The sequence below is a fragment of the Bos indicus x Bos taurus genome, chromosome 8, assembly GCF_003369695.1.
Source record: "Bos indicus x Bos taurus breed Angus x Brahman F1 hybrid chromosome 8, Bos_hybrid_MaternalHap_v2.0, whole genome shotgun sequence".
In the NCBI taxonomy this organism is placed as follows: domain Eukaryota; kingdom Metazoa; phylum Chordata; class Mammalia; order Artiodactyla; family Bovidae; genus Bos; species Bos indicus x Bos taurus.
This window is the reverse complement of record NC_040083.1, coordinates 59,214,279-59,227,986: the sequence shown is the minus strand read 5'-3', so window position 1 is coordinate 59,227,986 and position 13,708 is coordinate 59,214,279. Positions and strand designations below refer to the sequence as shown.

Below are 13,708 nucleotides of genomic sequence, written 5' to 3'. Positions count from 1 at the left end.
TTCAAAGCATAATATTCAAATCTTATGACTATTATATTTACTGTTGCTTATTAAGTCATTTTCAAATTTTGCTATTTAAATATTTTGAAATGAATATCTTTCTATACAAATCCTCATCAGTTTCTTGATTATTTAGGACAAATTTCAAGAAATTCAGCTGCTGAGTCAAAGGTTATGGATTTTTAAAGCCTCTTGGTACATATTATCAAATGGCTTCCCACAAACCTATACTAGTATATACTGCCATTTGCAGTAGATATTATAATTAGAATAAAAATATTTTTCTAACTGAAAAAAAGCCAGTGTCATAAATGACTAAAAAGGCAAGTTTTTTATTAAAGGAGATTAAAGATTCAGGACAACTGAGTAAAAATGTGCAATTCTTGATTAAATTACATGCTGGTGCAAGGCAGGTCTATGAAAACACTTGGGGGACAACTGGGGAATTCTTAATATTAACTATATATCATATATTATTAATATATATAATCAATGTTAAATCTCTTGATTCTAATAATGGTATTTTGGTTATGCAAAGTGTTCTCTTAGGAGACACATGCTGATGTGTCATAAAGTCTGATGCTTATATTCAAATGATTCCAGAAAACACACATGTATATTTTTATGTATGTGCATATACAGACAGAAATGGGAAACATCAGTAGGGAGAAAGAGAAGCAAATTTGGCAAAATGTTAATCACTGAATCTAGTAAAAGGTAACTCGGTATTCAATGTACTGTTTTCTCAACTTTCCTATAAGTTTAAAGTTTTTCCAAATAAAAATATATTAGAGAGTAGTCAAAAGACAGGGATAGGCTATGCGTATAAAACAAATTGGGCTTCCCTGGTGGCTCAGACAGTAAAGAATCCACCTGCAATGCAGGAGACCTAGGATCAATCCCTGGATTGGAAAGATCCCCTGGAGAAGGGAACAGATACCCACTCCGGTATTCTGGCCTGAAGAATTCCATGGACAGAGGAGCCTGGCAGGCTACAGTCCACGGGGTTGCAAAGAGTTGGACACCACTGAGCGACTTTTCACTTCACTTCACATAAAACAAATTAGCTGGTAAACATATTTAAAAAGTAAGAGAATTCATAAATGCTGATTATTTACATTCTCTTATTTCCTCCTGCCCTCTAAGCATTTGCTCTTTAATCACTTGAACTGCATTTCATCAAATGGAACCAAGAAGGAATGGAAGAGAAAGCTCAATTATTCCATTTCACTTGCATTAGCCATCTTGGAAAAAGACTTAAAAGATTAAAAACTCAAAATTATCTCATTACAATGAGTTTTGGAAATGACTTAGAGACTTTAATTCACAACTTGGTGTTCAATTCAGATTCTTGTCTCCCATGACTCTAAATGCTTGATAAATACTAGTTCCCAAATGGGAAAAATGAAAGTAACAAATCATATGTAAAATAGGTGTTATTTAAATAAAGAAAAAGTACTGACCTCTGCCAGTGGTCTCTCTTTTATCAGGAAAGTAAGTAGCCAATAGAAGACAACCAATGGATTTATAAACCATGGATAGAGGTTCTTCTTCTCAGAAACAGTATGAAGTGGTATAACATGGTGGTTTAATGCATGGGCTATAGAGTCAGACTGTTTGTATCTGAGTATTTACTTCACCACTTACTATGTGATCTGTGGCAAATAACTCAATCTCAGTTTCCTCATCTTAAAAACGAGGAAAACAGTAAAATCTATGTCTTAGGGTTACTGTGAAGATTAAATAAGTTACTACATTTCAGCTCTTACAGCAGCATCTGGCATACTATCAAACCTCAAAATATGTTAGCTGCTATGGTTATTATTATTAGTAGCATTACTACAATAACTACTACCACTATTACCAGGACTATCAACCTGCCATTGAAAAGATTTTGGCAGTGATTCACAAACACTACAGCAACACAAACGAAACAAAACATAGGCACAGCCAACCCCCAGAGTTGAAAAAGTGAAAGGGAACTAATTTCGAGTCAGTCCTTTGGTGTCTGCTCAAGCTATTCTGAGAGAAACTGAAAAGATACCAATATACCAACAATGTACAGCTCATTTCAAAAAGGAATTTGTGTGGTCTGGATAAGTTAACCTCAAAGGAAATAACAAGTTCTCTCACTCAGTTAATCATTTATCAAACTTTACTGAGGCTTACTGATCTCCTTTACTGAGGCTTACCTGAGTTCCTCCCAGGTGGCACTAGTGGGTAAAGAACCCGCCCAGCAATGTAGGAAATACAAGAGACATGGGTTTGATCCCTGGGTAGGCAAGATCCCCCAGAGGAGGAAATGGCAACCCACTCCAGTATTCTTGCCTGGAGAATTCCATGGACAGAGGAGTCTGGTGGGCTACAGTCCATGGGGTCACAGAGAGTCATACACAAATGAAGCAACTTAGCCCACACACATATATTATGTTACCAGGTGTTGAGCCAGATGCTAGGAATACAAATTTTGGCCTTTAAGAATTTTGCATTCTTATCAAATAAATATATATAGATTATAACATATGATGGCTATATATATATAGGATACAATGGGAGCAGAGGAAAGACCTAAACTAGAGTTTCCAGAGGTGGAAACTCTTAAAGGACAATAACAGATAAATGGAGACAGAACAGTAAAAATCATTCCTCTAGGGGTAAAAGCTGGTAAACAGAGGAAAAAAAAGCCTCACTGCCCTACCTACAGCCACACAAAACCAAAAGATCTCTTCTTAAAGCTAACGGGGAGATAGCCATTGGGAGGATGAGCCTGAATAAGGTGTATTTCTGGAATATCTTCTGTTTATACACACCATCTCTCTCCAACCTCCCCAACTCAAAATAAGCCACATTTGGAGAACTGACAGAAAGCTGTGATTAAGAAGAGATTCAGAGACAAGTTTCTCACTTACAACACTGGGCGGCAGCAGTAGGCAATTGCTTCCTCTGGCTTTCTTCTTGACTAGAATACTAGAGGAAGAAAGGAGAAAAAAAACAAAACACAGTAAGAGGCCCAAGTAAAGAGGAAGCGGGGGAAAAAAACATAGCTACCTATAAAAAGGTTTAGCATTTGACTGGAGTCAGATTTCTTATCAAACAGAAACAGATCATCCTGCTGTTGATTTTCCTGTGTGATCCTGACATACAGGCCAGACTATCAGATATGGCATTGGCCCAGTGTGACAAGCTAAACCAGGAGAGCAGAAAGTCGGCTCTGATCAAGGTCAGCTGGGCACCATTCTAGCTCTGCCAGGCAGTGGTGGAAGGCTTTAGTCTTAGAAGATTTAGAGGACTTAGAAAACTCAGATAAAGTATAGATTTCCCATCTGGGTGATGGAACTGAAAACCTCTCTGAGACTTGAGTTTTCTCCATCTTTAAAAAGAAAAAAAAAAGTGGTTCTTCCCTCACAAGATCCTGTGGGAAGTGAAATCACTTACGTAAGTATGCAATACAACATCTGGTATTTACTAGAGTCTCCTTCCCAGTTATACTCTAACCTCCCCAACACAACTCACCACTATCACCACCAAAAAAACAGACCACTGAAGCCATACAAAGAAAGTTCTGTAAAAGGAAGCCAAATTAAGTTCATGTATTGAAGATGGGCAAGATTTAGAAAGGCAAAACAAAAAAGCATAAACAAATTAACACAGATACAGAGAGTCTGGAAGGCAAAATGGGTTTGGTTCAAAGCCCATTGGAGGACTGGAAAAATATAGCAATTTGGTTCAGCAATTTATAAAGGTAAGTTGGAAATGTGAGTTTTCATCCTGACTCTGCCATTTATTAATAAACTGTAGATTCTGAGCAAGACAGAGCTTCTCGAACACTGAAGGCGTCATCCATTCAACAGATATTTCTTGAGTGCCTATTACGTCTAAGGCCTTGTTCCAGGCACTGGGGGAATAGAAATCACAGTAAGGAGTTTAGATGTTACTCTAGTCTGTTGAGAAGCTGTGTGAAGTTTTAAACACCAGAGGGATATGACTTGATTACGCTTTAAAATCATTTTGGCTGCTGTGAGAGAAGAACTGTAGGGAAATAAGACTAGTTATTGTAATTATTCAGATGAAAGTTGATTAGTGGCTTACACATGAATGTTAGTGGTGAAGGGCATGTAAAGTGATTGGATACAAAATACAAAACACTTTTCGTATATAAACATACTCTTCTATAAAAAGTACTTTACAAGCAACAAACTACAATATGAATACCAGAGGCAGACAATGCTATTACTACCTCCATTACAGTAAGGAGCAGAAGTCAAGCACAGTTCAAACAATATATATAGTATTAGTAAAACTGTCAATCATAAAAAAGTTCAAAACTTCCTAAAGGCCAAGCAACCCACTCCAAAGTAATAAAGGGACTTGATTATAATAACTAGTATAAATAACTAGTTTATATAAATTATATAAACTAGTATAAGTCAGTCGTGTCCGACTCTTTGCAACCCCATGGACTGTAGCCTATCAGGCTCCTCCGTCCATGGGATTTTCCAGGCAAGAGTGCTGGAGTGGATTGCCATTTCCTTCTCCAGGGGATCTTCCTGACCCAGGAATCGAGCCCGGGTCTCCTGAATTGCAGGCAGACGCTTTACCAACTGAGCCACCAGGGAAGCCCACTAGTATAAATAATAATGATTTTTACAGATAGTACACAGGCATAACAGTGAGGAAATCATAAAACTTTAAGCATTAAACTAGAAGAAGAATTCAGACTAAATAGATGAAGCAGATATTTCCAGAAGACATGTTTAATGAATCTCTTTATGGTCCAGCAGAAAACTAAAGACGACCTCAGTTAGTTCAGTTCAGTCGCTCAGTCATGTCCGACTCTTTGCGACCCCATGAATCACAGCACGCCAGGCCTCCCTGTCCATCACCATCTCCCGGAGTTCACTCAAACTCACGTCCATCGAGTCAGTGATGCCATCCACCCATCTCATCCTCTGTCGTCCCCTTTTCCTCCTGCCCCCAATCCCTCCCAGCATCAGAGTCTTTTCCAATGAGTCAACTCTTCACACGAGGTGGCCAAAGTACTGGAGTTTCAGCTTTAGCATCATTCCTTCCAAAGAACACCCAGGACTGATCTCCTTTAGGATGGACTGGTTGGATCTCCTTGCAGTCCAAGGGACTCTCAAGAGTCTTCTCCAACACTACAGTTAAAAAGCATCAATTCTTCAGCGCTCAGCTTTCATCACAGTCCAACTCTCGCATCCATACCTGACCACTGGAAAAACCATAGCCTTGACTAGACGGACCTTTGTTGGCAAAGAACACCTACAATCTAATTAATGATATTAAGAGATCTGAGGAAAAAAAAAACTATAGTATTTATCTTATAGAAAATGTAAGTATTATAAGTAAGGAAAATTAAAGGCCAATCTCATTTATGAAAATGGATGCAAAAATCCTAGATTACCAAACCAAATCATATGTTGGTTATTCATCATATATTCACATTTCCATGTGAATATGTATGTATATGTAAGAATGTTGACATATAAATAATGTATCATGACCAAAAGGACTTTAAAGGATAGTTCAATATCACCACATGAAGAGATTAAAGGAGAAAAACTATATGATCTACCAATGCAGAAAAAAATCTTGATTAAATCCCTTACTTTTTCATGATAAAATACCTCGGAAAATCAGAAGGAAAATAAGATTTTCTTTAATCTGATAAAGGGTATCCATCAAAATCTATAGCAAATATCATACTTCAAGACTCATGAAGCATTCTCTTCACAGTCAGGAAAAAGACAAGGCTTCCCCACTTTCTCTATTAAAAATTACACAAGATGTTTTACACAATGACATTTTTAAAATAAGAGGTCATCAAAAACAAGAAATGTCTGAAAAAATATCACAGTCAAGAGTAGGCTAAGGAGACATGACACTTAAATGTAATACAGTGTTCTGAATGGAATAATGGTACTGAAAAACAACATGAGAGAAAAATCTTAAAATTTTTTTCAAAAACTAAGGATTTTTAGTTAATAAAATATAAAATATTAACTTTTAGTTAATAATAACATACCAATAAGGGCCCACTAACAAAGCTAGTGGAGGTGATGGAATTCCAGTTGAGCTATTTCAAATCCTAAAAGATGATGCTGTGAAAATGCTGCACTCAGTATGCCAGCAAATTTGGAAAACTCAGGAGTGGCCACAGGACTGGAAAAGGTCAGTTTTCATTCCAATCCCAAAGAAAGGCAATGCCAAAGAATGCTCAAACTACCACACAATTGCACTCATCTCACATGCTAGTAAAGTAACGCTCAAAATTCTCCAAGCCAGGCTTCAGCAATACATGAACCGTGAACTTTCAGATGTTCAAGCTGGTTTTAGAAAAGGCAGATGAACCAGGTATCAAATTGCCAACATCCGCTGGATCATCGAAAAAGCTAGAGAGTTCCAGAAAAACATCTATTTCTGCTTTATTAACTATGCCAAAGCCTTTGACTGTGTGGATCACAATAAACTGCGGGAAATTCTGAAAGAGATGGGAATACCAGACCACCTGACCTGCCTCTTGAGAAACCTGTATGCAGGTCAGGAAGCAACAGTTAGAACTGGACATGGAACAACAGACTGGTTCCAAATAGGAAAAGAAGTACGTCAAGGCTGTATATTGTCACCCTGCTTATTTAACTTATATGCAGAGTACATCATGAGAAATGCTGAGCTGGAGGAAGCACAAGCTGGAATCAAGATTGCCGGGAGAAATATCAATAACCTCTGATATGTAGATGACACCACCCTTATGGCAGAAAGCAAAGAAGATCTAAAGAGCCTCTTGATGAAAGTGAAAGAGGAAAGTGAAAAAGTAGGCTTAAAGCTCAACATTCAGAAAACTAAGATCATGGCATCCAGTCCCATTACTTCATGGCAAACAGATGGGGAAATCATGGAAACAGTGGCTGACTTTACTTTTTTGGGCTCTGAAATCACTACAGATGGTGATTGCAGCCATGAAATTAAAAGACACTTACTCCTTGGAAGGAAAGTTATGACCAACCTAGATAGCATATTCAAAAGCAGAGACATTACTTTGCCAACAAAGGTCCGTCTAGTCAAGGCTATGGTTTTTCCAGTAGTCATGTATGGATGTGAGAGTTGGACTATAAAGAAAGCTGAGTGCTTAAGAATTGATGCTTTTGAACTGTGGTGTTGGAGAAGACTCTAGAAAGTCCCTTGGACTGCAAAGAGATCTAACCAGTCCATCCTAAAGGAGATCAGTCCTGAGTGGTCATTGGAAGGGCTGATGTTGAAGCTGAAACTCCAAAACTTTGGCCACCTGATGCAAAGAGCTGACTCATTTGAAAAGACCCTGATGCTGAGAAAGATTGAAGGCGGGAGGAGAAGGGGACAACAGACGATGAGATGGTTGGATGGCATCACCGACTTAGTGGACATGAGTTTGGGTAAACTGCGGGAGTTGGTGATGGACAGGGAGGCCTGGCATGCTGTGGCCCATTGGGTCGCAAAAAGTTTGACATGACTGAGTGACTGAACTGAACTGAATTGAATTGTAATAAATGTACCATACTAATGTAAGATGTTACTAATAAGGAAAACTAGAGGGAGAGGGAAGATAAAAGGTGATATGGAAACCTTCTGTACCAACTGCTTAATATTTTTGTAAATGTACAAGTGCTGTAAAAAATAAATTCTGCTAATAAAAATAAATGTGCAAAAAATTTCACTTAAAAAATAAGACATAAGGATGAGAAAGAAAAAAACTTACTATTCAAAAATACAAAAACTAAAACACCCAAAGGAATTTCTAAACTAGTAGAATAACGAGTTGGTAAATAAGATGAATGCTAAAAATAAAATTGAACAGCAGTGCCTTATATAGATAGCGATAAACTACTAGAAACTGTAATTTTTAAATATATCATTCACAATTACTAGGAATAAACCTAGCAAAAGAAGCATAAAACTTCATTGAGGGGCTTCCCTGGTGGCTCTGTGGTAAAGAATCTGCCTGACAATGCAGGAGACACTGATCTGGGAAGATCCCACAAGCCATAGAGGAACTAAGCCCTAGCATCCCAACTAGTGAGCCTGTGCTCAAGAGCCCAGGAGCTGCAACTTTTGAGCCCATTCACCTACAGCCTGTGCTCTGCAAGAGAAGCCACTGCAATAAGAAGCCCACACGCCACAACTAGAGAGTAGCCGCTTCTAAGCAATGAAGACCCAGAACAGACAAAAATAAATAAATAAATAATTTAAAAGAAAAGAACCCTGTATGGAGAAAATGGGTTTTTCTCCTACAGCATTTCTGATCTTCTGAAGCTTAACTATATTTATTACACTTCCTGCTTATTGTCCGTCTCCTCCTAGTTGATCGAAGAGGACACTGGTCTTTGTTTTAACTTCTGATGTATATGAAGCATGTACAATAGTGCCTGGTACACAGTGCTCAAAAAGTTATTTGGTGAACAAATGACTAAATTGGTGACAAATGTCACCAATAAACAGACAAATGTGACTTCTGGTTCAAGATGGCAGAATAGAAAAGACTTGTGCTCGTCTCCTCCTGCAAAAGCACCAAAATCCAACTAGTTGTTGAATAACCACGGAAAGGAGGCCACTGGAACCTACCAGAAAAAGATAGCCCACATTCAAAGACAAAGAAGAAGCTGCAGCAAGACAGAAGAAGGGGCACAATCATGATAAAATCAAATCCCATACCCATTTGGTGAGTGATCCACAAGCTGGAGAACAATAACACCAAAGAAGTTCTCCCACTGTTGTAAAGGTTTGGAACCCCATATCAGGCTCCCCAGCCTGGGGACCCAACAAAGGGACTGGGAATCCCCAGGGAATCTGACCTTGAAGGCCAGTGGGATTTGATCATAAGACTTCCACAGGACCGGGAAAACAGAAGCTCCAATCTTAAAGGGCACAAACAAAACCTTGAACACACCAAGACTCAGGGGAAAGGAGCAGTGACTCCATAGGAAACTGAACCAAAACTACCTGCTAGTGCTGGAGGGTCTCCTGTGGAGGAGTGGGTTGCCAGGGGCTCACCAAGGGATTGGGTAACTGGCAGCAGCTGTTTGGGAAGGTCCCCTTTGGTATAAACCCTCTTGAAGGTCACCATTAACCCAACCACAGAGTCCATAAACATGAGTGTGTTTGTGTGTTAGTTGCTCAGTCGTGCCCGACTCTTTGTGACCCCATGGACTGAAGCCCACCAGGTTCCTCTGTCCATGGGATTTTCCAGGCAAGGATACTGGAGTGGGTTGCCATTTCCTTCTCCAGGGGATCTTCCTGACCCAGGGATTGAACCTGGGTCTCCTGCACTGCAGGCAGATTCGTTACCATCTGAGCTATGAGGGAAACCCATAGACATGAGGGCTGAGGCCAAAAAATTAATAGGGAAAAAGAGCAACCCCACCCATCAGCAGATAATTAGATTAAAGCTTTATGGAGTAAGGACCTGCCCACCAGAGCAAGAACTAGTTTTTCCCACCACCAGTCTCTCCCATCAGGAAGCTTATAGATTAGCTTCCTCCATCAGAGGGTAGGCAGAAGGAAGAAGAACCACAATCAAACCATACCACAGAAAGTTAATCAGCATGAAAAAGCAGAAAGTTACGTCCCAGATGAAAGGACAAGATAAAACACCAGAAAACAACTAAATGAAGTGGAGATTGGCAACCTTCCAAAAAAAGAATTCAGAATAATGATAGTGAGTATGATTCAAGATCTTGGAAAAAGAATTGAGGCAAAGATTGAGAAGATGCAAGAAATGTTTACCAAAGACCTAGAAGAACTAAAGAATAAACAAGCAGAGATAAACAATACATTAAAAAAAAAACAAAACAATACATTAGAAGGAATCCATAGCAGAATAACTGAGGCAGAAGCACGGACAAATGATCTGGAGGACAAAATGGTGGAAATCACTGCCACAGAACAGAATATAGAAAAAAAGAATGAAAAGAAATGAAGACAGACTAGGAGACCTCTGGGACAACATTTAATGCACCAGCATTCACATTATAGATGTCCCAGAAGGAGAAGAGAGAGAGAAAGGACCCGAGAAAATATTTGGAGAGAGATAATAGTTGAAAACTTCCCTAACATGGGAAAGGAAATAATCAACAAAGTCCAGGAAATATAGAGAGTCCCAGTCAGGATAAACCCAACGAGGAGCACACCAAGACACATAGTAATCAAACTGACAACAATTAAAGACAGAGATAAAATACTAAAAACAACAAGGGAAAAACAACAAATAACAAACAAGGGAATTCTCATCAGGCTATCAGCTGATCTCTCAACAGAAATTCTACAAGCCAGAAGGGAATGGCATGATATATTTAAAGTGATGAAAAGGAAGAAACTACAACCAAGAATACTCGAGCCAGCAAGACTCTCGTTCAGATTTGACAGAGAAATCAAAAGCTTTCCAGACAAGCAAGTTAATAAAATTCAGCACCACCAAACCAGCTTTACAACAAATGTTTTCTCTAGTCAGAAAACAAGAGAAGGAAAAGCCTTACCTACAGAAAACAAACCTCAAAACATTTTTTAAAAAACTAAGAAAACTGTAATAGGATCATACACATCAATAATTACCTTAAATGTAAATGGATTAAATGCACTAACCAAAAGACACAGACAGGCTGAGCAGAAGAAAACATGCACATGTTTGCACTTCCACTTACCACATCACTCTGCTTGACCCCCCAAATTGTATGTAATTATCTTACATTGTTAGGTTAATCATGTTTCCATTATGGCTTGCAACTGTAATTATCTTTTTTTTCTGGCTATTGATTGTTAAAACTGAAAATATCTTTTACTATTGTGATTATGTAACTTAATACCAATGGGATTATGTAACTATGTAACTTTGGAAAAAGAATTTATGGAGAATGATGTTGGGGGTGGGGGAAGGGTTGGTTATTTTCAAAGTGGAACATTGAGATGAAGGAAAGCGTTCCTTAGTTCACACGTGAAAGCAGAGGGACCCAGAACATCCAGTGATGTGGAAGGGTCAGAACTGATCCGACAGTGGACTCCAGTCTTCTTTCAGGCGTCTCCCTCTTACGCTTACTGCGTCATGCCTGACTCCTGTTGCAACAGGGTCTCCCGGTTGGAATCAGTGACACAGGTGACAGGCTGGCGTTTTTCAGCCTTCCAGTTGATAAACTATTTATCTGATGGATTCCTGCGGGACCCATACTGAGCCTGAACTGAAAGTATCCACTTGGACCATCTGTTCTCTCTGTACACTGAAAATCAAACCTCTTCCCCTCGCCCTAGTCGGTTCTTACTCTGTCTGACCTTCAGATGCCCACGCTGGCCTTCTAAAGCAGTGCCATGGCACTTGAAAGACCTGCCACATCTCACTCTAAAGGGTTTGAACTGCCAATTCTTGTCATTTTCTAAAGAACCATTTCAAAGTGAAATTGTTATATTGTCTGTCCTGCGTGTGTCAGAGTTGGGTTTTTGTGGAGGTGCAGAGCAGGCAACACCGTAAGTTGCTCTGAGATCCTTGTTCCGAAGTACATTCTTGGTTATCTGTACTTCTGTAGCTGGTGTACCCACTTAATACCATTGTACCATGATTGGTCAACAGAAAAATTATAGAATTCTATATCACTAAAATAACTGCTTAACACAAAAATCTGTAATCACTTCTTAAATTTCATATGCATATCAGCATTATCTTAGAATTTTATGAAAAATACAAATGTCTAGGTACTGCTTTTTTTTTTTTTTTTTTTTGGCCAGAGCTCCAGATATGTTTCTAATGAGCAGCCATGTTTAAAAACAATGGACTTAATGAGGATCTTTTACTTTTACCTAGTTTGTTTCACATTTTCTATTTTATATTCAGTGCTTCCATTTCATTTAGTTTATTTTCTCCAATTTCTCCATCTCTTCACTTTTTTTTGATGTTCTTTCTCAAGCCTTTATCAAGCATAGTAGAAAAGCTTTTGTATACATATATGTAATATGTATAATATATATATTTTAGAAAACATGAATTTTTGCCTAAGTAAAAAATGTATGACATTTTGATTCCACTTGTAGGAATAGAATGCTAGATTTCTAATTAAAAAAAATAAACATGCAACAAGCAACAAAAGTTTACTGTATAGCACAGGAACTATAATCAGTATCTTATAATAACTTATAATGGAAAACAATTTCAAAAATATGTGTGTATGTATAACTGAATCACACACACACAGAAAGAATTCTACTTTTTGAAATTTTGTAATGTTTATCTTTTTGACAGTTTTTCTAAATGTCCTATGGACATCTAATAACAACCTATGAGATACAAAATTTTAAATGTATTTTTGTAGGATATGGTTAATATAAATTAATTAAATATAAATCTATTATATTTAAATTATTAATGGCATCATTCAAGATGCTCCTATTCTTATTTTTTCTGCACTTGATAAAATATTCTCAGAGAAATGTAAATATGTCTTACTATGATTATATATTTTTTCTTTTCTATTTCTTCTGATTTTTGCTTTATGTATGTTTCTTTGTTGTTAAGGTGTCTAATGGTTTATGATGTCTATCTTCTTTGTGAATTGTGCCTTTTATCATTAAAAATATTCACCTTTGTTCTACTTAAAATAGATAAATATATATTTTTTAAAAGTTAAGACAGAGAAATGCAAATTTAAATGATAAAGCTCTAAACCCATTAGATTAGCAAAAATTTTAAATCTGACAATAACAAGTGTTAGTAAAAAATATAGAGAAGCGGGAAAACTAGAATATAAATTGGCACAATTACTTTAGCAAACAATTTAGCAACATCTAATAATGTTGCATAGAGCACATGCCACAACAGAGCTATTCTATTTCCAGGTGTATACCCAGAGACTGTCCCTCACATAAGCATAGAGAAACAGGCTCAGAGATGTTTACTGAAGCATGCATTTATAATATTGAAAACCTAATTTTCCATGAGTAGAAAAAGTAATAAACAGTGACACATTTAAGCTCAAGTAGTAGATGCCAAGGCCAGTCTTGACCCAAGAGGCTGCTATGTATGGGAACTGTTGCACACCACAGGGGGAAAAATATAAGATTCAACATTGTGTTTTTAAAGTGATTTTTCAGTGAGTTTGACCAAATTTTGATAATCACTGAATCTTGGAGATAAGTGTACAGGTTTCATTTTACTAGTCCTTTAACTTTTATATTTTTGTTTAAAACTTTTTCATGATAAATATACAAAAAAGAAAAGAAGAAGCTTCCACTAATCAAAGATGAGACAAGTTTAGTATCAAAAAGATCAAAGACTGAAATGGGTTGAAACACAAAATATAAAAATTCATAAATTGATAATGATATGCCATTAGAAAAAGGAAAACAATGCACAGGTCATCTTGAGAAGCTGCTTATGCAACAGCTCATTAATTTGAAAACTGCTAAAGGGAATGTTTTTCTTACACAGACTTTATTTCAAGTGAACCAAGTAGCAGGTGAGAGAAAGTTCTGTTATATAGACAAATCATAGCTAGTAAATGTTGAAGAGGTGATATAATTAGAAAAACATCACTGTGCAACCCTAATAAAATAATCATTATTATTTGTTGCTAAAACCATTAGGTAAAAGGCTGGTGGGATCACTTTATAACAGATGAAATAGACTGACACCAAGTGGAATCCACTGAGGCAAGACACAATCTGCCTTCAAAACAAA

General features: G+C 37.5%; 1 protein-coding gene across 4 annotated transcripts in view; it reads right to left on the bottom strand.

Annotated features, from left to right (window-relative positions):
• UNC13B (unc-13 homolog B) overlaps positions 1 to 13,708 on the bottom strand; it is a 225,486-nt gene that overhangs the window by 134,637 nt on the left and 77,141 nt on the right. For all 4 annotated transcript variants that reach the window (XM_027549578.1, XM_027549579.1, XM_027549576.1 and 1 more), the window contains exon 7: positions 2,910 to 2,967. In XM_027549578.1, the coding sequence (XP_027405379.1) occupies positions 2,910 to 2,967 (58 nt within the window). The remainder of the gene's footprint in view (positions 1 to 2,909; positions 2,968 to 13,708) is intronic.